Below are 25,601 nucleotides of genomic sequence, written 5' to 3'. Positions count from 1 at the left end.
CTGAAAATTTGGGGGGCTGAACTCAGGCAGAAAAACAAAACCTAAAATTGAAACAACTTGCCATGACAAACAAAATGTACATATTTTCTAGAATTAGGATGAATCAGTATATGGATGCCAGCATCCAGCATGTCTACAGACATCAAGCAATCTTCTTCTGGATCACCAATAAAACCGAACTTCTTAACTCCATAGAGAATGGAGCCAGGAAAATAAAAAGATTTAGTTTGAAGACATTTAGTAATGGTCTCCATCCCCCTAAAGTTTTTGATACCAGAAAAAGGCAATTGTAGACAACACTGAATAACTCCATTCTTCTTTTGCTAAAGAGAATCTACTTCTCAATACAAGATTTGGAGGTTCTCCTTGTTGTGGAAGTAGGAGGGGAAATTTATGAACTCACCAGAGAAGGCTGAGAAAGTAAGGGAATGCTGTAACCCTATTTTAACATTTTCACCATCCTAGGATCTGGCTCCAGGTCTTGTGAAACTGCATAAAATAGCCTCAACTTCCCTCCTATTGGGACTTGAAAGCTTTCTGCTTCCTTTTTACCAATAGCTGAAATCTTCCCTAGGATACTTAACCCTTAAGAGCTGGGCTAAAAAATACATGTGGAGCACCCCAGGCTGGGGAAACTTTGAGGTCAGCCAATTTAAGGAAAACAAAACAATGGATACACGCTCCCTTGAAGTCAAGATCATGACTAACTCATGAGCCGCCTACTTTGTTGATCTCACCCAGTCTAAAAGTTGTCATTAGTGAATTTATGGGTTATAGAAGTAATGGAACCTCCTTCCGCCTGATTCCCCCAAATCGATGGTGCGTGATATTGATGCTCACTAGTGAATCCATCCACCACCCAAAACCTTCTATTACTACTCATATGAGGGTATCCATTAATTAAAAATTAACGTCCTTTCTGGATAGTCAAAACGGCTAGTTTGAAGAAAGGCCAATTTATGAGCTAACTTAAGCAGACTCTTCGAACTCTGCACCAACTGAAAAGGCAATATGTTGCAGTTGGGGGAGCATCGCAGGCCACAGTAAGGATAGCTAACAGGGAGGGAGGCTTTGGCTTTTACTTTGTTGCTAGGGGAAAACTGAAAAAAGGACTATTTAGTTTTGTTGACAATGAAACAAATACAGTGGTATAAACACCATAAAATTTTCTAATGTAGTCCTAAGACTTAATATGTTAATAAGTTGGATTTCAATTTCCCATATCTCATATCCTGAACAATACAGGGAACTTTAAGTGGTAAAGAAAAATGTATAGAGGGAAAAGGTTTACCAGTAACACCAGAAGAGAGGGAAAATCTACTCTCTGACAGATCATGAAAAATATATAAGTTCTTGCTTCTATCACTACTGCCTATACTAGTTTTATAGCAATCTTTTTGCTGCCTTTTCCTCTTCTTGTCAGCTTCTCCCTTCTTTATTCTTCAAATATTTATAACATCATCTTGCCACTCAGCACAACAATCACTGAAAGAGTAATCTCTGCTTCTACATTTGATGCACATGTTGTGAGCATCACAGGCTAATGAGTAGATAGGTGTTACACTGTTTGCCTTACAATCTGTTATCATCTTCCTACGTAGCACTCTAAAGCAACAGACAAAACCAAATTAACATCAAATCAAAATCCAAAACACCCATCGAGAAATAAGTTAATAGCACTTCTACAGTATGTATGTCCTTACAGATTGATGAGAGAAAATTGAATGGAAAACAACAGACAATTGAACCTATAGTTCACTCAAGTTTTTAATTCCATACTCACAGAGCACAGACTTGCTGCACGTCTAGACTTACACACATACAAACAATTCAGTCTATCTCAAGTGTGTAAATTCAGTGATGAAACTGGGCTATGCCTGAATCAAGAACTGTTATGACTCAAGGAGTCAAGAAGCAATTGAGAATCAAGAAAATCCTCTGTACTCATTGAGTAGATCATAGGATTCTACCACCCTGATATCCTCTCCTCTGCATACAGGGTATCATGGTTAGAATCCCTTAATGGAGTCTTACAATGTTGTACTGTCTGCTCTTCCCTTTGACTCCAACGCTATATAACTCAACCTTCACTTCCAGGGAATCTCTCTAGATGCCAAGAGGCACAGTCTGAAGATGTTGGCACTTCAGAGTTACATGAAAGTATGAAATGTTATTTAGATGTCATAAGTGGTGCAAGTTAGTGAGACTGGGATTCCATTACGCAGAAGAAAGGCATATATGATGAGTCTAGAATACACAATATGCAGCAACAGCAAGGAGCAATTCATAAATCCCTTAATTCAGGTAATGACAAAGAAAATTTAGTTAGCAGAGAACTAAAAAGGATAGCCTACAGCACTAACTAGCCGCTCATTTACTAATTAGCTACGATTAACATTAAGGCTTAACAAAAGTAAAGAGAATGCAGCATTTAAACACCTAAAAGTAGACCTGATAGCAATTAAGCATTAGCTTTCACTATGAACAAAGAAAAAAGAATTAATTACTAAACTACCTCAAACAAGAGAAAACTATTCACATATATATTCAGCATTTCTTTGACAGTTAAATGGTAGTTATTTCATGACTTATGACAGGCAGCGAAATCTGCTACAAAGAGAGGAATACAACCTACTCAATAGGGTAACATGGACTAACTCTCATAGCTTATGGTCTAGAGCAATTCCATTTAAAGTATCTAACAGCCTATCCAAACTGGTATTTTGTAATTACAATTTAATTCAAAGTACTGATTTACTTAATAATAAAATTCAGAAATATATCTGCTAAATGAATTACTTCCAACAATATATGTGTGTACCTGTATCTACTTACAGCCTACAAGATGCATAAATTATTGTATACATAACTCTTACAATATAAATTGAAGAGAGAGGCATGCAAACACACTGTAAGTATGTAGTTTATCCTAACATCGTGCATATGTGTGCATATATTCGTCACTTGTGCACACATACTGATAAATATGTAATACTACATAAATGCATTGTATTAAAGGCAGTACACTGCAGTTCTGCACTAAGGTATGTCAATAAAATTAAAGCATGCATAACAGAGAGAGAGAGAGAGAGAGAGATTGAGAGAGAGAGACGAGAGAGAGAGAGAGAGAGAGAGAGAGAGAGAGAGAGAGAGAGAGAGAGAGAGAGAGAGAGAGAGAGAGAGGGGCTTAGAGTAAGTGTATATTATTTTCTACCATGATGCATGGAGGAAAGTGTTGGTCGTGTGCTTGTTCCATCCACCTCCAGAAGCCACAGCCAGGAAAGCGCCAGTCTACAGGAGTACACTTGTTTGTTCATTCATCCTCCTCCCATAAAAGCACAAACAAACACTCAGTCTACTGTCCGATATCACTATTATACTACTGAAATTCTTTGGCTTGGCAAGTACAAAATATTTTTATAATTCTTATTGGACTAGGGCGAGTCAGCTGAGTAACAAAATCTGCTAAGTTGAGGTGCCACTACATAAGAGCCAAAGGGATGTCTTGCCAAGTATCCTATTGAATATGCAGCCATACACACCACAAGGTCTATGATATGGATGTAGTGTTCATCACTACGGACGCATGAATAATGACGATGATTGAGGCCTGAAACCTGAGGGTCAACTAATGCAAGTTCAGTGATACTGGCATCATCTTCCTTCATTTCATTGGAGTGTTTAGATGATTTCACGACCACAAAAAAAAAAACCTTATTCTTAGTTACAGGTTTCTTGTGAAACAAACCAACACTGAAGCAATGAAAGTGAAGCAAATGGTAGTCCAAAGAACACTTGATACACATCTAATACTGACTGAAGTCCCAATACCAGAAAGGGACTCCTCTGAGCAAGAGAGGATTCATTACCATTTACAGTTGCTCTAATCATTTTAGCATTTATGTAGAACTTGGTCTGCTGCCCTACTAGGATTTAAGGCAAAACAATGCTGTTCATTCACAACCATATATAAAAAATAAATAAAACATTTTAAGATTCATGACATATGTATACCACTAATTAACATAGCTATAAGAAGGGTAAATAAAGATGGCAATAGAAGAAAAGTGTGTAGATGATAGGCATAAATGTTCACATTTATTACTGAAGAAAACAAAAAGATAAGATGAAAACCAATACTAGTAACAACTACCACTACCAGATTAAATAAAAATATATTTGTAATATTGACCCTTATCTATCATTTAATAATTTTTCTCTTTTATTATCAGCAATTCACTCAGATCTACCACCAGCTTAATTTAAAATGTTCTGATCTGAAGAAAACCTTTTCTATGAAAAATAAAATTATCTAATGACAATAATAGAAAATATCCAAATTATTATTGTTACAATGATAAAATGCACTGATGAAACTTACTAAACAAGCGTAAAGGGTCATAAAGAGTTGATATAATCGCTTGCCAGGTTTATGTTGTCTTGAATCTGCATAGCACAACCACTGGACAGCAGATACTTATGGCCCCATCAAACATACCCGCGCGCGAAAAGGCATACCCTGGCCAATGTCTGCTAATATCAAGTCCCCATCTAGTTCTCTCTCAACAGCAACATCTGCAAACAATAAAGATAAATAAATCACAAATTTCTTATCATTATGTAAGAAACAAAGCCATCACATATACAGAACTATCATACAATTGACATGGTTTCCACCACAACTTTCTGTTGTGCTAAGTACAGGGAAAATCTAAATAATTAATTTTTTTTAGCGTAAACGCTGTCTCGTCCTCAATGACTTACCCTTCCATGGTCTAACCAGAACTTCATGGCGACGAGACTAATGTCAAAGAATTCTCTTTTAGCTGGTCTTGTGGCTGGGAATTGTGTTGTAATGATAAACATTATAACATGTGATAGAGTAGTATAAATGGACGCAGCATAAGAGGGCACTTTCTCTTATCCTTAGCAAAAGCTAAAACCCAGTTTATCTATGTCAAAACCGCATGATGAAGGTGGCTATCCCCTTATGCACTGTCATACATTTACATACAACCAAACACAGACCATGAAGCCATTTTCTTTTCTGGTCAGTAAACAAACCAAAGCTCATCAATTTTATTCTTCACTTATTGATTCTACTAAAGTGCAAAATTTAAAGTTTCAGTTACAACGTAAATTGGCTTTTTTTTGCCAGCACTCGTCAGCACCTCTTACGATGTATGATCGTTAGGCTAGCTCCAAGAATTTAGTTTTATTAATTTCATTACCAAGGTTCATGGAAACATAGAAGTTGAGAGCTCCAGCTAAAAATGTTTTAATTTAGACTGGAACAATGATTTAATTGTGCGTGAAAAGTGTAACCCGGCTTTTTTTACCAGCAAACATTGGGATTATGAATTTAGATTGTGTGCTCTGAGAATTTAGTTCTTCACTTAGTGATTTCATTACCGAAGTCATGGAAACATCTAAGCTGAAAAATGAATGCATAATTTTAAGTTCCAGTTAAAAAATATTTTAGTTTAAACTGGAACAATGATATAATTGTGTGTGGATAGACAATAACTGGCTTTTTTTTGCCAGCATACCAGCAGCAAGTTTTAAAGATGAAATTATTCATTTTAAGTTGTCCTGGTGATTCCTAGGGTTCATCGAGGGTAAGGAAAGGGGAAATTATATCTTTCTGGGAAAACTCCAGCTGCAGTTATTTAACCATTTTTCTCAGATCAAGATATATGTTTGGGTTAAAACCCAGTAACATCAGCCCCACTACCTTTCAGGATAACCCCACGGAGGAAGTAGAGGAATATTTACATGGGGAGACATTCTTACTATTGAATATGAAGGGGGCATTGCCACTGAAATGACCCTGCTGAACCCAGATGGATCAGGGACACAAATTTCAGCTAACCACTGAAGAAACCTTTAGAAGGAATTCTATCCTTCTTTGCAGCTATTGATGCTGAAGAGGATCTTTCCCTCAAATGGGATACTAGGGTCCGCATCTGACTCCAAACTGAAATTATCATTTTTGGAGGAATTTTATTTTAATTACCCAGGACTTCTGCCCCTTTGTCAACAGGCAGTTACAGTTACAGTTCAGTTGTTGAAGCTCAGTCAAAATGTGCAATCATCCCTACAAGGGATACAGTACAGACAGTCCCCAGTTATCGGTGAGAGTTCCATTCCCGGGGGTGTGCCGATAAGTGAAAACCACCATTAACCAAAGCTCATTGATTTATGGTGCCATAATGGCGCTTATGGTGCGCCATAAGAACCCTAATGGCGCCGATAACGGAAACTTGTCCTGTTATGGTACCATAAATTGCCTATTTTATGGTGCTAGACTAGCCCATTAAACTAGATCGCTGATAACCAGGGACTGCCTGTACACAGTTTGCAGCATTTGATCAATTCCATAAGGAAATTATGAATAACATCAGAAATGTCCTTGCCACAGAACAGCAATGTATGAGGGACATGATCCATGATTCCAAAAAAGATTTGAAGATAGTCAAGTACACTCCAAAGTGTAAAAGTATTGCATCCTGCAACCCAGACATGAGAGGGGATGCAAATGCTGCCCAAATAAGGTCTTGTGTTGGAAATCTGACTGGAAACCACTAAATGGTCAGTTCTGAATACAAAACTTCAAATCAAAACATGATAGGGGCTCCAATACTTACCCCTAATGGTACTAATATCCCTTGGTTAGACGTGTCAGTGCGCATTTTCTCTCCCTATAGTAAATATCTCATTGAGACAAAAACTATGATCGAAGCTGTACATGTGAAATTACCACTAACATAATGGTTTCTTACCTGTGTCTATAACATTAAAAGCTATAGAAGACACCCTTTACCAGGACCAAAGTTGCTCACCAACGAGTCCCAGCCTTCTGCCCCTTCATTTTCAAAATGATTAATCTCGTAAAGACATTTTCCAAATTTTGTAGTGATTAAAACACCATGAAACACCAGATAATGGAAGAGTTAAAAACACATTTTACCATGGTCATCCCAGTTTTGAAAAACTCCACCAAGGAATGAGCAATGCTACAACTCCCTTCTGAAAGGATGGATGTATGATATTTAGGGCTAAAGCACAGGCACTGGGGCCAAGAAGGCCATTCAGCGCCGTAATGAAGGTTAAATAAGTTGAATTATGGTAAATGAATTAATGAATTAGTGAAGGAAATTATTTCTAAAATTAGATGTGACTAACAAATAATTAAAAATATGTTATTGTTATAATACAATTTAGTTTGTTCATACTTACCTGGCAGATATATATATAGCTGTATTCTCCGAAGTCCGACAGAATTTCAAAATTCGCGGCACACGCAGTGGGCGGCCAGGTGGTAGTACCCATTCCCGCCGCTGGGAGGCGGATATCAGGAACTATTCCCATTTTCTATTCATATTTTATCAGTGCCACTGTCTCCTGAGGGGAGGTGGGTGGGCACTTTAATTATATATATCTGCCAGGTAAGTATGAACAAACTTAATTGTATTATAACAATAACATTTTGTTCATGAAACTTACCTGACAGATATATATATAGCTGAATCCCACCTTCGGATGGTGGGAAGAGACAGAATAGGATTTTTGGGAACTAATTAAGAAGACGATATACCATCTTGGTTCCTCACCTGTTAGCATAGCCGACTTCGTGATTACTGTCACAAAGTCTGCTTCTGCGTTACTAGAGTTGCCAGCGAGGTAGAGACCTGTAATGCTGGTGCGCTCTAGATGATCTGTCAACGGGGGCGTGACCACAATGTGACTAAACCATATGGACCATACTTCTGAGGGCAATGAAGCTAAAACCACCACCTGACCTAACCTATCCAAGTTAGTTCCATAACTTCTAGGCTAAAGAAAAGGAACGCGCCTCAAGCGACAACCCTTCAAAGTTAAAAGCATACCTATCTCTTTTTCTATAGGATAGGATTCGTGTTGCTTGCTGCCCCCAATAATATATCTACGGATATGTATAGGTCCTAGCGACTTACAGATCTGAAATGTCGTCTTCACATCCCGTCGGGAGTGTGAAGCGAACACAGAGTTGCTTCTCTAAAGCGTGGCACTCAGGATGTTTACTGAGTGTCATGCTCTTTTGTTGAAATGCTTCCCGAGGCCGCGCCCTCACCTCTTGAGCATTCATATTAAGAAAAAATCTCAAATCGTTTATGCAAACATAATGAATGAGACTTCTTAAAAGAACTCCTTGACTATAATGCCAGGGTGTTCTTGGACATGAACCAGTCTGATCTTTTACGGAACACCGCAGATTGTCCGTTGACCTCGACTTTCTATAGTTTTATCAAGATAAAACTTGAGAGACCCGCAGGGCACAGGACTCTCTAATGCCCTTGCCCAATAATTTGTGCCATACCCTTGGTCTCCAAGCCTTCGGGTCAAGGGTTAGACAGGTTTTCGTTTTTATCAAGAACGGAAGGCTTAGAGGACAGACCGCATTATGTCCTTTAAAGCTAAAACCTCTGATGATGGCTAAAACCTCACTAACCCTCTTTGCCGTGGCTAGAGCGGTTAGAGATGTTAGCCTTCTGGTCACGTGTATTAAGTTCGCAGAAAGGATAGGTTCGAAATGCTTTTGGCATCAGAAACTCAGACTACGTCTAAGTTCCATGCCAGAACCTGCGATCCAGAGAATTTCAAGATCTCCCCAGACCTCAAAGATCGTGAAGCTTTGTTGTTTGACAGAACCGAATCTCTGAGCCTAGAGGCCATCAACAACATATTTGCATATTCTACAATAGTTAGGACTTCTAGCTTATCTCATACTCATACGGAAAGATAGAACCATAAAGAAATTCACAGAGGTCGAGGTGGAGGAACAGTCATTCCCTTCACTATCTCCAGAAACGGCCCCCTCCGATTGAACACTGAAAATAGGCAGCACTGCTTTGCCTTGGCCAAGAGACTGCCATTAATCTTGAAGATCTTATCGCTTCTCGATAGTCTGAACGCCTTCAGACTCAGAGAGAGAGATATTAGATACTTCACTAAGTGACGATGTTAGATTACACGATTCTCTCGGGAAGGGTCTTTGGACAATTCTCTGATTACCTGACCTCTGTGAATCCAACTCTTAGAGGCCAACATGTGAGACTAAAGCTAATCCTCTAGGATCATGAATAAGGGAACAACTTAAGAGGAAGCTCCTTCGTCTTCATATTACGAAAAACTAACGAAAGGACGCCCTCAGTCTCTCCTCAACTTTCGACATACTTCTAAGTGAGGATTACTCAGACGTCAGTAGTTGTTGCCTTCGATCGAGAAGACGCGCACGGACGTGCACTAGTTTAACGAACCTCTTGAGGATCGTTTACGTTCCGTGCCCAAGCCCATAACCAACTCTCTCTTCTTGAGCTATGAGAGAGCTGAGAAATTATCCGAGATGATTTGGGCCACTCGATCCAAAACTCACCCTTCGAGGAACTGGAGAGCCGACCAGTTTGCTTCCATTCTTTCAGACAATGTTCCAGAACATCTGTTCCTCTGTTCTGGATGTCTGGCACCCTCTCGCTATCACCCGAGGTGATCCTCAAGCCGTTGAGAGAAAATTAGAATTATTACTAGATCTTTGATGTTATTCCAATTTCTTCGTGAGGAAAAAATGTAGAGGTCTGAATTGCTGTTTATTCAGGGGAAGACACTTCTCCAGCGAGGAAATGGTCCCCAGCAAACTCATCCATTCCCTCACTCAGCCTGCTCTTCCCTAAATAAGGCTGCGCTTTGCATAAGCAGGAGAGCATTATTATAGTGCTATGCCGCGGTAGATTCGTACATAATTTGTTACCGGTGCGGTAAACCCGCACCGAACAAGTATAAGAGATATCTTGTTGAAATTATCTAAGTAAACGGAAGGCGTGTTCATTCTTCAAGATTACTAGAATTTCCTCAACCCGAGGCTAAAATCCATGATTGTAGGGCAGAGAGACGGCTTATTCAGCCATTCCCGCAAGGGAGAGAGAGCGTAACCAACTGCGCATGTCACCGAGCTAGCCGGTACTGCGTAGATCACAGTAACAGCAGCCTTGTTCATCGTCTCGCACTATCTGCCTGAGTTGCCAGCTACTCCTTTTACGAAGGGATAGGTATGAAATTATCGAGCAAAAGGAAACTCTCAAGCAGGCATATTTAAACGAAACAAAATTCGCTAAATACAGAAGCTGAGTTGGTGTTTGTCCCGTAACAATACCTGAAGAGTTGTTCTTACTCCGAAAACTCTTGGAAGGTTGAAGGGAGTGACAATTAAATACATTAGAACAACAGTTCTTTCGGCTTCTATCCGCAGAGGTAAATACGATATGCGTATATGACTTGACCCATGCGTTAGCAAAATGACGCAAAGATAAACTACGTAAGTATTTGGTTTAGTAATTTGAACATCGAATTCTCTACTACATCTTTCCTCGACGAGGAAGAGAGAAAGAAAGGAAAACGACTGTCCACGTTCTAATGAATGAGACTTTTTAAAAGAACTCCTTGATTCTTTGCCAAGACTCTTGCCAAGAAAAGGGAGTAATATTCGAATAGAGATCATCAAGAAGAGAACCGAGGATCGAAAAGAACCGTTCAATGTTTCTTATGATATTGGACATAAGACTTCCTGGATCTAGTCTACAAGTCTTTTTTCTTACTCCCCCGGGATGAGCCTCTGAAAATGAATGAGAGCTCTTCCGAAATTTGTTAACGAGTTTATCCGCTTAACGTATAAAACGTTAAAATCTATGTCAAAGAGAACTACCCCTTTATTTATAGGTGGGGTCCCCCACTAAAATGACAAAACGTTTAGTATCTTGACAATGGGGAAAACGTCCTTACTTGACAAAACAATTGGCAGTTTGCTAATAGGGGAAAAACCCTTTAACATGACCGAAAGTCACCCAGGAATCCGAGTATATAATCTTCCCGATTCTCAGAGAAATCGATGAAGAGGCAAGAGGGATCGAAGAAAAAATTCGGGTATGTCCTCTCTCCCGCTAACTCCCGAATCCTTCTTTAAAAATTTCTGTAAAGGAATGTCCTGTGGAGAGTCCTTGAAAAAACCTCCTCTTGACGAGCGTTTAGAAAGCGTCAAGCGTCCTAAGAAACGTCCTGAACAGCAAATAAGACGCTGTCTACAAGTCTTTTCTCTCGCAAAGCGTCCTGTCGAGCTTCCACCGAAGCGTCCTGGCGAATGTCCACAAAAGCGTCCTCATAAGCGCTGAAGCATGCAAGGCCCGCCAAGAGGCGTCCTGGCGAGCGACCTTGCCAACATCTCAATGTTATGACGAACCGCGTTTTGCGGATGACGTTGAATATTTTCAAGGGACGTCCTCATGCGAGTCTCCATGGAGAGCCGCACGCTGCTCCTGAAGTGTGTGAACACTAAAGGAAGACGTACGGCTTTCTTTCACTTAAGACGGGCCTTAAAGACCTTCATACCTTCTTACAAAGACAGTGGCCGCCTGTGCGGCAACTTGCGTCTTAGTAATGCAAAAGAACATCTCCAGAAACGCCCTCAGCACAGGAACGCCGAGCGTCCGAAAGACACCCTCGCAAGGTGCTTGCCGAGCGTACTGGAGAATGTCTCTACTTATAGGACGTCGAGCACCTCCAAAAGCTTCCTCACGTCTAAATTGCCCTTCTTATGCCGAACCAGAGACATTAGTTGTTTGACTGTGCAAAGCAGCTTGCCGGACGTCAACTTATGCTCTTTCGAAGTAAAGCGAACGTTACATAACGTATACGGAGCGCCATGAGGAGAGGAGACGAATACTGAGTTGCTCCTCCAAAAAGGTGGAATCAAGAATGTCCTTGATTACCATATTCTTTTGGAATGCTAGCGAGGTTGAAACAGCTCTAACTTCATGAGCGTTCACTCGCAGGAGGCTCAAATCACTCTTCTGGCAAGATGAATGAGCCTCCTTAATAATGTATAAATGAGCGTTCACTCGCAGGAGGCTCAAATCACTCTTCTGGCAAGATGAATGAGCCTCCTTAATATGTCCCTTAGGAAAAGAGCCAGTGCATTCTTCGAAAAGGGTAAATGTGGTCTCTTCCTGAGCACCACAAATTACCCGAAGGACCTCTTACTTCCTTCGTTTAAGTAAATAAAATTTGAGAGCCCTGACAGGGCACAGGACTCTTTCATCCTCTCGTGACGAGAGCTTCTTAAGAGGCGCGAGTCCTTCCGAGAGCTCCAACCCCGCTGTGTTGGGGGAGGACCGGTCGGAGACGACGAAGCAATCCTTCAAGATTCGTGCACGTGCTCGATCTTCGGCAGCCTGGGAAGCGACAACAGGAGACCCCCCTGCCGAAAGGAAGCCAGATCAGCATGAAAAACCCGTAACCCTCCTTCGGCTTTTGACATGCCCTCTTCCCTGGTTTCCTGGGAGTCCGACAGAGGTCTAGGCCTAGAGGCGTTATGGGGCCGATCTGACGTTTCCCTCCTGACGAGAGAGAGGACGTGAAGCGTCCTCTCTCTAAAGCTTCTTAGAGGGCGCGAGTCCTTCCGAGAGCTCCAACCCTTGCGCGGGGGGGGGGAGGACGCCTCGGAGGACGAGAAGAAGCAATCCTTCAAGATTCGTGCACGTGCACGATCTTTAGCAGCCTGGGAATCGTCAACAGGTCCTGCCGAAGGGACGCCAGATCGGTGGGGAGCCCCGTAACCCGCCCTCTTGCGGGCTTTTCGACATGCCCTCTCCCTGCGTCCTGGGAGTCCGACAGAGGTCCAGGCCTAGAGGCATTATGGGGCCGATCTGACGCCCCCTCCACAACACAGGGGCACTACACTTCACAACACTGATTGGAGAGCGAGCACTTTAGTCTAAGATTACTTGATGTAATCCTCTAGCAGACACTTCTTCTAGGCCCGTAAGCCATACCACAGGGTTAGGCAAAATAAAATCTACAGGAGGTTAGAAGGTTCATTATTTCTAACTTCTGTTTACTGTGGAGGAAAACTCCTGATTCTAACACGCTCTAAAATGCGTACATGAATCCTACTTCTTCCGTAATCAGTCACACATTACACTAATTACATTGAACTTATGCAAAGAAAACATGTAAACGTCATATATACTAAGCGAGTGTCTACCGAAAGTTCCGGTAGCCTCACCTTACCCCATGCAGACAACAAAGTCTGAAACTAGGCTAACTAGCTTCAGACATCAAATGCAATGAAAAAATTTACGATAGCGTATGCCTAGCCACAAATCCAAGTCAATAATCGAAAGAATAATTAGGATACTTAAGCGGCTAATGAAGTTTCAAAATCCTAGGCGGAGGTCTGTAAACAGTTGTTTACCAACCGGCGACAGAAAAAAAATATGAATAGAAAATGGGAATAGTTCCTGATATCTGCCTCCCAGCGGCGGGAATGGGTACTACCACCTGGCCGCCCACTGCGTGTGCCGCGAATTTTGAAATTCTGTCGGACTTCGGAGAATACAGCTATATATATATCTGTCAGGTAAGTTTCATGAACAAAATGAATTTTAATGAATGGAGTAATATATATTAAAAATAGTTTAATGTCCTTAAAAATCTGTATATGATATATGAAAATTTATCTAAATATTATTAAAAATTTCTATACACTTTAAAAAGGAGATGAGAGCAGAAATGTCTGCTTCATCTCCAAAGATATTTGAGAGGGATTTACCCTGGAAATATCTTCCCCTTTGGTTAAAATATCTGGGGCAAACCATCAGAATGTGCTCCACTGTTAGTATCTCGTCACAGTAAGCACACTGGTGGGCTGCTTCCTTCTAGAATAAATTGATGGGTTAAATAAGTGTGCCCAATCCTTAACCTCGTTAAAATAATCTCTGCTCGTCTGTCAAGCTGGAATGACGAAGGCCACGGCTGTATATTTTTCCTAATACTTCTATACTTACTGTTATTGGCAAGAAGAGGAGAAGTCCACCTTTCTTGCCATTTACTTAATACATAAGACCTAATAGGACCTTTTAGGTCTGTATGAGGCACTTTCCTGAAGGTTGTTTCTGGCAAAGTGCCAGCAGCTTTTGCTTCCCTGAACCAGCCCGAGAAGAGTCTACTTGAGACTCAGAGGTCTGGAAAAACTAACCCCCTATTAATAATAATAATAATTTGCTTCCCTGTCTGCAGTCTCGTTTCCGTGAATCCCCACGTGAGAAGGAACCCAACAGAAAGAGACTGACTTACGCAGACAATATATACGAAAAAGAGACTCCTGAAGTTTCTGGATTAACAGATGAAAGCTATTAAATCTTTTGATAGCTTCTAAAGTGCTTTTAGAATCCGAGTATATGACAAAATTAGTGTCACTACTTTGAAGAACTAAATCTAAGGCAGAGACTACGGCTGTTAATTCGGCAGTAAATATTGATGCAAAGTCGGGTAATTTAGCTGTATATGGCTGTATCACCAGGGATAACATCACACCCACACACTATCCGACTTTGATCCATCTGTACAAATCTTCACATAATTGGCATGGGTAACGTCGTGCTCTAAGAATTTTCCCGCATGGAACTCAAAAACATTGAAAGAGGAATCAGTGTGAATCAGCCCAACAGTGAAGTTGTTTACAGAATTTGATTTAAAGTAAAGAAGAAGAGAAAAAGACATTTGGATCTCAAATAATCTTTGTTGTACAATGCCAAGCAGACTTCTCAGAAGATTTATCTTTCAACGAACTGGAAGTGTTTCATTCTGAGGATTAGGATGTGTACTATATTAAAATTAGACAAAGGTTCTTTTGATGGTTGTGGGAAATTTATAGGAATGACTGATACCAATATTAGATTAAGGTTCTTTGGGTGGTAAGGGTAAGTTATGTAAATTTAAGTTAGATTAATATTAAGAGGAATTAAGTTTCCGTTTTGAAGTGGTTGGCATAATGTTACGTTCGGCTTAGTTAGGTATTAAAGGATAACTTTTGATGAAAGCTTTTGTACTGTAAAATAAATCTCATTACAGTAGGTTAAGAAAAGTCAGAGTTTTACTTAACAATCCTTTCAGAGCTGTTCCCATTCGTATCCTGCTCCATTTGTGTAACTTAAAAAGCCCCCACACTGAGATTTAGCATTCATTGACGATAAGAGAAAGTGCCCTCTTATCCTGAGTCCATTTATACTCTATCAAGTGTTATAATGTTTATCATTATGACACAAGACCAGCTAAAAGAGAATTTTTTGACATCAGTATGGTCACCATGGAGCTCTGGTTAAACCATGGAAGGGTAAACTCCTTGAGGACGAGACAGGGACTACCAAAAATAAATTGTTTATGTTTCTCAGCATATGAAACCTTGATTTAAGTATGCTTACTCTACAGTTAAGTTTCATGGAAAATCAAGTAATTGCTCCTCAAGTGAAGCTAAACAACACAAGTATGAAATCAAAAGCTTAATCCTATCCCTGATTATCCCAATCACATTCATGATTAACCACCATGTATTCTTCTTATAAAATATTCCTAGTTATTTCTACCTTCCTGATTTTACTAATTCTTTGGTGAATTCCTGTATTATTATTCTTCCTATACGATGCATTTAGTATTCATATTTGTCAACAGTTGTGGGTAGGCCCTGTTTACTTTATGAACTTCCAAATTCAGACAGTGCTCCTGCAAATTCTAAGTTCATAACTTTTAAACCATGAAGAAGATACTAATTTTCTAATGATACATGAATCTTAACTTTATTTTCTTCTTAGTACTTTCTTTTACATTCAATGTACTTCTTTATAATACCGCATGATTTAAAATTACATTCCAATAGTGTTAATCATATGACTTACGAGTAACTCGGGAATGTCAACACATTTAAAAGTTTAATATTTTTCTAAGTTTTAATGATTTTTTACCAAAAATCAGCCACTATATATTTTCTTATACATAAGAACTATAAACAAATAAAGAACCTAAATTTTTAAGATATTTTTGAAAACAAAAAAACCTGGAAGGGAAGGGTTAATATCTAAAGTAAGGTAAATATATCTAAAGTAAGGTAAATAATGCTGTTGAAGGTATCAATATCTGGGAATACAAGACAGTTAAGTATTTTCCAACAACTATAAACTTGAAGCTTTTTCCTATGTAAATACCTATACTACATGGGCAACATTTTCTCTACAAATGTTTATTAATCAGTAGTTCTCAAAATATAAATGCGATGCTGACAGGGTATAAAAAATTTGAAAGAAGCAAAAAACATTTCAGTCCAGAGTTAAAATAATTTTATACCTGTCTGCTCAATCTAATAACTTTACCGCTTACATGGAAATTATCAGTTTAACTGTAATAAGTGTTTGATTTTTCAATTACTGTTATAAAAATGTCTCTACGTAGTTGTACAGTAATTATTATTTTCAGTTCAAACTTGGCTAGGTGCAAAAGGATAACAAAATAAAATTAGTGAAGTGAAGAAGCAGAAAAATAATTTCCATCCATCTAAAAACCTATGTACGCTTTGAAATACTGAATATCAGCCCAAAAATCCCTTGCAGTAAATTTCTTTTACCAATCATTAATTAATAAAAGTGTAAATGATAGATTATTATTCATTAAAAACTGAAAGAGTGAAAGGAGTCAGATTAGCAGAAGTTTTATTTTCCTAGAAACTTGAACAAAATAAATACAAAAACAAAATATTGAAGTGTAACATTAATTTTGGAATATTTTGGAAGGTGGTTGAATTTATTTAAGTATGTGCACATAAAGGTATTTGAATAAAAAAAAGTCTTTTGGGGATAACATACGCAATGATAGCAGTTCAATTTAATTATATAATTCTTCATGGTGGACTCTCAACACATAATAAAACAATAATGGGGAATGACATCTGGTTATTCACTCACAAACTTAAAATAACCAGATGTCTATTGTACCTAGGTTGATCCATAACTAGAACATAAGTAGATAAGTAGGGAATAAGGTTTTCTTATTTTACTTTATTTAAGTCCCTAAAAACACCTTCAAAGGTACAATGTTTTGTTTGAATCTCAGTACCCACTAGAAAGGCAATGGTTTGTGCCCTGAACAAATACCTGAATTCAATACAAGTTGGTCTTTAGTGCTGAGAATTCTTTCCAATTTCCGAGTAAAGAAATATCTAAACACAAAGCATTCTATGAAATATACAGCATACCCAATGGAAGAGGAAAGATACTACTGCATTAATTGTACTGGTGACAAACAAAACTGTGAAAACCAGAACAAAGCCATAAATTTATCAAGGAGGTTACTGTTGCTAACTGGCAACATTATTAAAGAATAAAATCAAGCTTTCTTCCTGAATAACACCCCTGATGTTATGCAAGATTTAAACTGATGAAATACACTTGTTACTTTGTTTGTCTAATGAATGCATGCTTAGATCTTAATGCCTCTCTTCCAAGACTGACTGACTTTTGTGCCTAAAATTATACTGAGTTCTATACATGAATATATATGTACTTACCCAACATAGCAGGTGCAATATCTAAGCCAATCCACAGATGACCTTGATTACTTATTATTTCTCCTGACAGACCTGAACCACAACCCAGATCCAAGAGAAGTGCAGGAGTATCATCAGGAAGGGCAAGTAACTCGAGAGCTCTCTCGGAGCATTTTTCTTGGACTTCGATTACACGAGTACTTAAAAAAAGATAAAAAAAAAATCAGGCTCAGAAGGGTAAATCACGCAAAGTACCAAAAAATTTCATACTTTTTCTGACTACAGCAGCACACAAATACAGTAATATTCTTGACATTTCAGGAAGCCATATTAATGAACTTTTTTTAAAAGGTAAATTCTTTATATATCAATTTCATACAATGGTCCAAATCAAGTAAAGTTGCTTCTAGGAAGGATTTAGAAAAAAATGTAGCAATTCCTCTTTAGAATATCTTGGAAGTCAATTATAGTACACTATATTCATATATAGACTGACAGCTAGCAAAAAAGACTGGATACAAATATACGAGGTTTAATAAAATAAAAAGTTTTTCATCCAAACCTATAAATCACATATCTGCATCACAGTCTGCAATGATTCCAGGAGCAAGTCTATTTTTTTGTTTTTTACCATAAAGAGAAGATGAAAATTCTCCTAACACATATTTAAATACTTTCTTTCACAATTCCTACACTTAGTACCTACTATCTAAAGACAGTACAAGTAAAAACTGGTCAGTACAGTATTAATATATGTATAAAAAAAAGCTGATAAACCTTGCTAAAAAAAAAAACAATGATTCAGGTTATCCTATAGAGCAGCAGTTCCCAATAAGGAGACTCGAAATATGAGGGGGTTGGTGGATGGATGTCTGCAATCTAAGTGGCAATAGTGTTGTGAACAGTACTTACTCCCCCACTTTCTTTGGAGGGGGGGAAGGGGGGACAAAAGACTAAGTCAGGGTATCTGTCTGGACTGTGAAGTTGGTATAATATGACTGACTGCAGCACATTTTCAACTACATTATACTCATAGTTATAGCTTGAAATATGTCATAAGTAAGTGCCCTTTTTGTGATTGTTATAAATAAATACAATTCCTTGTCATATATAACTAGACGTACTTACTTTTGAGTGTACTTGGATGCTTCATCAATTCCATAATACTGAAAAAGAAGAGATTAACAATTAACTGTTAAAAGTTTTTTATTATTTGCGACAATATCAAATAATATCTAAACGACTTTTAACTTTTTAAAAAACATTCAACTTTCTGGAAAAAAAATATTGATTTTCCCATTTAAACCCATCACTCAAAAATAACCAATATTCTTATGTATGGTTCCTAAGTAGACACTGAAGTTTTTTGTGCGCTCAGATACACAAGGGTCCACAACAGTCAATACGTACTCACATTTTGTGTTGCCTGCATTGCTTGTGAAGAGCAATCAGTGAGGTTAGAACAACAGAACTTGTGAATTACTAGTTTGTATGATCTTTTAAAACATACAATGTATTTCACCACAAACCCATCAATCATATATATCACACGTTCAAAGCAGATACCCAGCTGAGAATAAAACATACACCACCATTACATACTGTGGTACAGTAATAGAATCTAAAAGACTCAGGGCAAGAGCCTGTGCAAGATAAATGTTCACCCAAGTCCCATGCCTTTTAACAAGGAAAGTGGGTGAGTTTGAGGACTCACAGCAGCCAACAAAAATAGATTTTTCCTTTTCTGATAGAGTAACCGCTGTTCGTCCTAAATGCTGATAGAAAATATGCATATAGGAAGCAGCTAGGTACGTACCTGTGATGCTCTTTTGCAAAGGAACCTTGATAAGGGTCTTGAGTGTAGATTAATTCTGAATAGATTTTAGTGCTGCTTTTAATTTAGTAAATCACAATGCACTTTTTATTTTACACGTAGACTTCAGATCTTGGAGTGGGTGGTATGTTTTTAGGATTACTTCTTAAGGGTAAAGTTAAATTTGACTTCTGGATTCTGAATATTCCTTGATAGGGGCCGCGACATATCATCTGGGACTTCAGACATCCTCTTAGGTAGAGGTAGGTGATGGACTGAAGCCAAAGGATGAGTCCGTCTGCTTATGTACTGGCGGTGCAGCGGGGTCTTCACGCTGCTTTATGATTAGTTGCTGGGCTGTGGGGTCAAACCAGTTTCCAAGCACAAGCTCAGCATTGTGCTTATCTACTCAGTTGCATGAGATTGGTCAATGGCTGCATGACCTCACTGCTGGTATTATTGATGGTGGTAGTAAAGTTTTCTCTGGTGTTATTTTCTTGAACTGGGGCATTTTTGGGCAGCAATATGGTGTTGTTCATCAGTAGTGGTGCATTTCTTTGTATGCAGGTTGGGAGCAAAAAGGCCTCCTGTGTCATATTCATGAAGGACTTTTGCTTCTGGATGATGAGTAATACCTCCAGAAGGCACAGGCAGCGAGGGTCAGGTGCTCTCCCTATTACTCTAGTGTTGTGGATAACACAGGTGCAGGAGATTGTCTTGGTGGGCGGTGAGGTGTGATTCCGCCCACCAAGCCACAATCTCCCGCAACTGTATTATCCGCAACACTAGGATAATAGGGAGAGCACCCGACCCTCGCCGCCTGTGCCTTCTGGAGGCATTACTCAACCAGGAGCAAAAGCCCTCCATGAATATGACCAGGAGCCTTTTTGCTCCTGACCTGCATGAGAAGAAATGCACCATTACCAACAAACAACACCGTATTGCTGCCCGAAAATGCCCTAATTCAAGACCAATCAAAATGAAGCCCGGCATGATGTCACACAACTGAGAAGATTGGCACAACTGCTGAGCTTGCTGCTCTTGGAATGGGTTTGAGCCCAAAGCCAGGCAGCCAACCATAAAGCAGCTCGCTAATCAATAGCTAATGAAAAAGCAGCAGCGTGAAGACCTCCGCCGTACAGCCAGTAATAAGCAGACAGACTCATCCTCCAGCTTCTGTCCATCACTTACCTCCGTCTAAGAGGATGTCTGAAGTCCCAGACGAACCGGTACAGCCCCTACCAAGGAATAGTATTCAGAATCCAGAGTTCGAATTCAACTTTACCCTTAAGAAACTCTAAGGGTTATACCCCAAAAGTTTACTACTGCCTCCGACATCTTTGAATAATATATTGACTTTCATAATTACATGTTTTAGACATGCCAACCTTCAGTGCACTGCTCATCAGTTTAGGCAACAATAAGAAAACCATTGAAAGGAAAATATAGAAGAACCTATATAAAATTAATGCTGCTGATACAGCAATTACTTTTAATAAAACATGTTAAAAAGAGTGTTTACTTCCAACACACAACAATAATAATAAGAAGAATATTATAAGCAGGAAGCAGACCTTCTCGGATACGTCTTATTGAAAAGAATGGGAGAGTTAACCAAATTTATCTTGAAAAGAATTTTCTCTATTTTTCTGATAATTCGTTTCTCACAATCAGCAAGACTGCTAAGTAATTGGCCAATATTCATGGTGTTAATCTGGTTGGCCAATATTCATGGTGTTAATCTGGTATCATGAATAAAATAGGCCAAATTACTTAGCAGTCTTGCTGATTATGAAAACAAGTTATCATAAAAATAGAGATATTCTTTATAAGATAAATTCAGTTAACTCTGCCATTCTTTTCAATAACATAACAACAATAATTAGGGTTTGGCAATAAAAAACAGAAAACAACACCCAAACTTATATATATAACATTCTATCCCATTCCAAGGTGACTTAACTTATTACATTGGTCTCGCTGTGGGTTTATTGGGTCTTCCCTAGCAATATTTCAGCATGACCACAACACTCATGGCAATAGCCGTTCAAGAATTTTCAATCAAAGGTAAAGTCACAGGTTATCAACAGTTTTCTTTATGCTGGAAACCCCTGATTAAGGTTTAGCAATAAAGAACAGGAAATCAGCAAACCTTTAGTACTGTACAGTGGTACCTCGAGATACGAAATTAATCCCGTTCCGAGGCGGCCTTCGTATTATGAGTTTTTCGTATCTTGGAACACATTTTACATGTAAAATGGCTAATCCGTTCCAAGCCCTCCAAAAACACCCCAGTAAATTATATTTTCCAAGGCCTAAAACACATGTTCTAGGGTTACAACGCCAATTCCGACGGAAGAAATATGACTCCAAAAAGGCAAAATACTGTACATACTTGAGTAATATTCAACTGCATGTAATGTTCAACCCCATTTTTACTGCATATATTAGGAATTTAGCATATATCCCTTAGCAATAAGCCTAGCCTATGTTAGTGGTTGCTACTGTAGCCTAGTCTATGATTCTGACATCTAAACCTAAGAGCTAAAAGCTTAGAATATGCCAATAAAATGTATAAATAATCAGTATGTACTAATTTCAAATACTAATTATTAATTAATCATTAACTATAATACACAAACAAACAAAAAACAAACCTTCCAATCGATTGTTTACATTCAGCTCTTACCCGTCTTACGAGTATCGAACGAGAGCCAAGCAATCATTTTTCCTAGCACACAGTAAGCCATAAATTGTCATTAGTATCTCTCTTCAACTAATGAAACTACCAAACAGTATAATAACCATTCATTTCTATTCTTTATTCTATCTTTACCTAATGGAGATACCGAGTTACTGACAGCTATAATGAAACATACGTATACGTAACGTAATAATAAAACAGAAGAAGAATTCTAAAAAAACGTATTTGTTGGCAGTCTGATTTATTTTATAGTTTATGATATATAATTCAAAAGTTTTTATTAAATGTATTGCATGTACTCATTTCAAATAATTATTAAGTAACTATTAACTATAATAAACAAACAAAAAAAAAACAAAAAAAAAGCTTCCAAACGTCTGTTTAAATCCAGCACTTACGAGTATCGAATGATCGACAAGCAATCACTTTACACAGTAAGCCATAAATTTTCATTATCTCTCTTCAACTACTGAAACTACCAAACAGTATAATAACCATTCATTTCTATTCTTTATTCTATCTTTAACTAATGTTTTTTTTATTATTAACCCTTAAACGCCGAAGCAGTAAAATAAAAATTGTCTCCCGTGTGCCGGAGGTGTTTCGGAGTTAGCGCTGAAGCGGAAAAAATATTTTTTTCAAAAAATCACAGCACACGCTTAGTTTTTCAAGATTAACGAGTTCATTTTGGCTCCTTTTTTTGTCATTGGCTGAAATTTAGTATGCAACCATCAGAAATGAAAAAAATTATCATTATCATATATAAATAATGCGATATATGATAGCGCAAAACGAAAATTTCATATATAATTGTATTCAAATCGCACTGTGCGCAAAACGGTTAAAGGTAACAAGTTACTTTTTTTTCGTTGTAATGTACACTAAATTGCGATCATTTTGGTATATAACACATTGTAAAACGATAAAAGCAACACAGAGAAAATACTATCACAAAATAATGCATGAATTCGTAACGCGCGGACGTAAGCAAATATTTTTTTAAAAATTCACCATAATCTAAATGTTGTCCTAGAGACTTTCCAATTTCTTTCAAAATGAAGACAAATTATTGAATATTACTATACTGTAAGAGTATTAGCTTACAACTGCAGTTTTTTCGACCATATCTGACGAGTTAAAGTTGACCGAATGTCGAATTTTTTTTATATATTTCTTTTTATATGCAATTATTTCAGATATTAGAAAAGCTACAACCTTCAAATATTTTTCGTTTTATTCTACATGAAATTGTGCACATTTTCATATATAAAACTCTATGAAATGCCTAATATGAAACGGAGCAAATATTCCGAGAATGGGACGTACACATTTCGGAGATTTGTGGCGGAGAATCCGCGAGCGGAGGGAAGGAAAGTTTTTTTTTTGTTTTTTTTAAATTCACCATAAATCTAAATATTGTGCTAGAGACTTCGAATTTCTTTCAAGATGAAGATAAATAACTGAATATTACTAGAATGTGAGAGTTTTAGCTTACAATTGCGTTTTTCGACCATTTCGGTAGAGTCAAAGTTGACTGAACGTGGTTTTTTTTCTATTTATCGTGATTTATATGCAAATATTTCAAAAATGAGAAAAGCTACAACCTTCAATTATTTATTGTTGTATTTTACATGAAATTGCGCACATTTTCATATATAAAACTTTATGTAACGGCTCTAATTTAAAATGTTGCAAACATTACCACAATCGCACGTATGATTTTTTCGGAAGAGTTACCGCGCGGGGACGTAAAGAAAATGTTATTTTTTTCATAAATTCACCATAAATCAAATATTGTGCTAGAGACCTCCAATTTGTTGCAAAATGAAGATAAATGATTGAATATTACTAGAATATAAGCGTATTATTCTACATGAAATTGCGCACATTTTCATATATAAAAACTATGAAAATGCCTATATGAACGGAGCAATATTCCGAGAATGGGACATATGCATTTCGGAGATTTGTGGCGGAGAATCCGCGCGCGGAGGAAGGAAATTTTTTTTTTTTGTTTTTTTTTAAATTCACCACCATAAATCAAATATTGTGCTAGAGACTTCGAATTTCTTTCAAGATGAAGATAAATAACTGAATATTACTAGAATGTGAGAGTTTTAGCTTACAATTGCGTTTTTCGACCATTTCGGTAGAGTCAAAGTTGAATCGAAGGTTGAAAATTTTTCACTTATCTATTTTTTTTTATATGAAAATATTTCAAAATTTCATAAAAGCTACAACCATGGGTTGTTTTAGTTGTATTGTGCATGAAATTGCACATTTCCATATATAAAACTTTATGTAACTGCTAATTTTAAAAGGGTGCAAACATTACCAAAATCGCATATATAATTTTTTTCGGAAGAGTTACCGCGCGGACGTAAGGAAAAGGTTTTTCATAAATTCACCATAAATCAAAATATTGTGCTAGAGACTTCCAATTAGTTGCAAAATTAACGTAAATGATTGAATATTATTACTAAAATATAAGATTTATAGCTTACAATTGCGTTTTACGACCATTTCGGTAGAGTCAAAGTTGACCGAAGGTTGAAATTTTGGCACATCGTTATTTATATGAAAATATCTCAAAACTGATAAAAGCTACAATCATGAGTATTTTTTAGTTGTATTCTACATAAAATGTGCACATTTTTCATATATAATACTCAATGTAACGGCTAATTTAAAATGGTACAAAAATTATGTCAAAGTGACAAAATAATTTCCGAGATGTGTCACAGATACTTTTTAGTGCGGCAAGAAAGAAATTCGCGCTTGCGCGCCTGCGTAACAATTGTAAACAAAACAACACCTTGATCCGTGAACTCCCAGCATCCCCCAAGGCGCGTGATTCAAGAGTTTTCGGCTGGTAGGCCTAAAAGTATTTTTCCGCTAATTTTAAAACTTTTGTATGTCGACGTAAAATACGTCCAGTCTGGCACCTGAGAGACAAAAAATGTTGACGTAAACAATACGTCCCAGTCGGCGTTTGTTAAGGGTTAAATGTATTGCATGAATAAGTTTTTCAATTTACAGCATCCTTTTACCAATAGAATACTTAAAGCACAAGGGGTAGATGCTGACCAATAGGAGAGCAGGACCTTATGGGGTGACTAGCATCAGGAACCAATGGGAGAGCGGGAGGATGGTGGCGAGTTTACTCAGTTGGCGGCGCGGGAGTTTTAAAATTGTTCTCAGTGGTCCGGGCGAATCTCGGGACTTTACAGCAACAACCTTTCGTACCTTGAAAACTTTTCGTATGTAGAGCAGTAAAATTTTTCGCATTGGCTTTCGTATCTCGAGTTTTTCATAAGTAGAGCCTTTCGTATCTCGAGGTACTACTGTATATGTATTATCCCTTGTGGTTCTTCAGTGTCTTACCTATATATGTCAGGTCTGGTTGTGGGAATATTGAGCCTTCCATGATTCAGGAATACTGCCTCTTAATAACCATCCCATCCACTCAGACTTTTTCGAAAGAAACTTCTCTGAAGAAAGTTAACAAGTACTCATCTTTTGCATGTCATGCAACTTAGGAAAGGAGTGAGGGTCTGCCTTTCTATATAATGAGGGACATTAAAATAATTCTCAGCCCCTGTAGAGAGACACTGGTTGTTTATGCTACGTAGGAAAAACAGGATCATCTGGATACCTGCTGTGACATACGGAAACTTTGAGTA

The 25,601-nt window shown here is 37.9% G+C and overlaps 1 protein-coding gene across 1 annotated transcript in view; it reads right to left on the bottom strand.

The window, feature by feature from the left end:
- Window positions 1-25,601, bottom strand: part of LOC135213650 (probable 18S rRNA (guanine-N(7))-methyltransferase) — a 52,150-nt gene that overhangs the window by 16,633 nt on the left and 9,916 nt on the right. Inside the window, 3 exon segments of the mRNA XM_064247691.1 lie at window positions 4,382-4,575; window positions 17,423-17,601; window positions 18,530-18,567. Coding sequence (XP_064103761.1) covers window positions 4,382-4,575; window positions 17,423-17,601; window positions 18,530-18,567 — 411 coding nt within the window.

This window comes from Macrobrachium nipponense, chromosome 43 (assembly GCF_015104395.2).
Source record: "Macrobrachium nipponense isolate FS-2020 chromosome 43, ASM1510439v2, whole genome shotgun sequence".
In the NCBI taxonomy this organism is placed as follows: domain Eukaryota; kingdom Metazoa; phylum Arthropoda; class Malacostraca; order Decapoda; family Palaemonidae; genus Macrobrachium; species Macrobrachium nipponense.
Note: the sequence above shows the minus strand (reverse complement) of the source record. Positions and strands in the feature narration are given on the sequence as shown.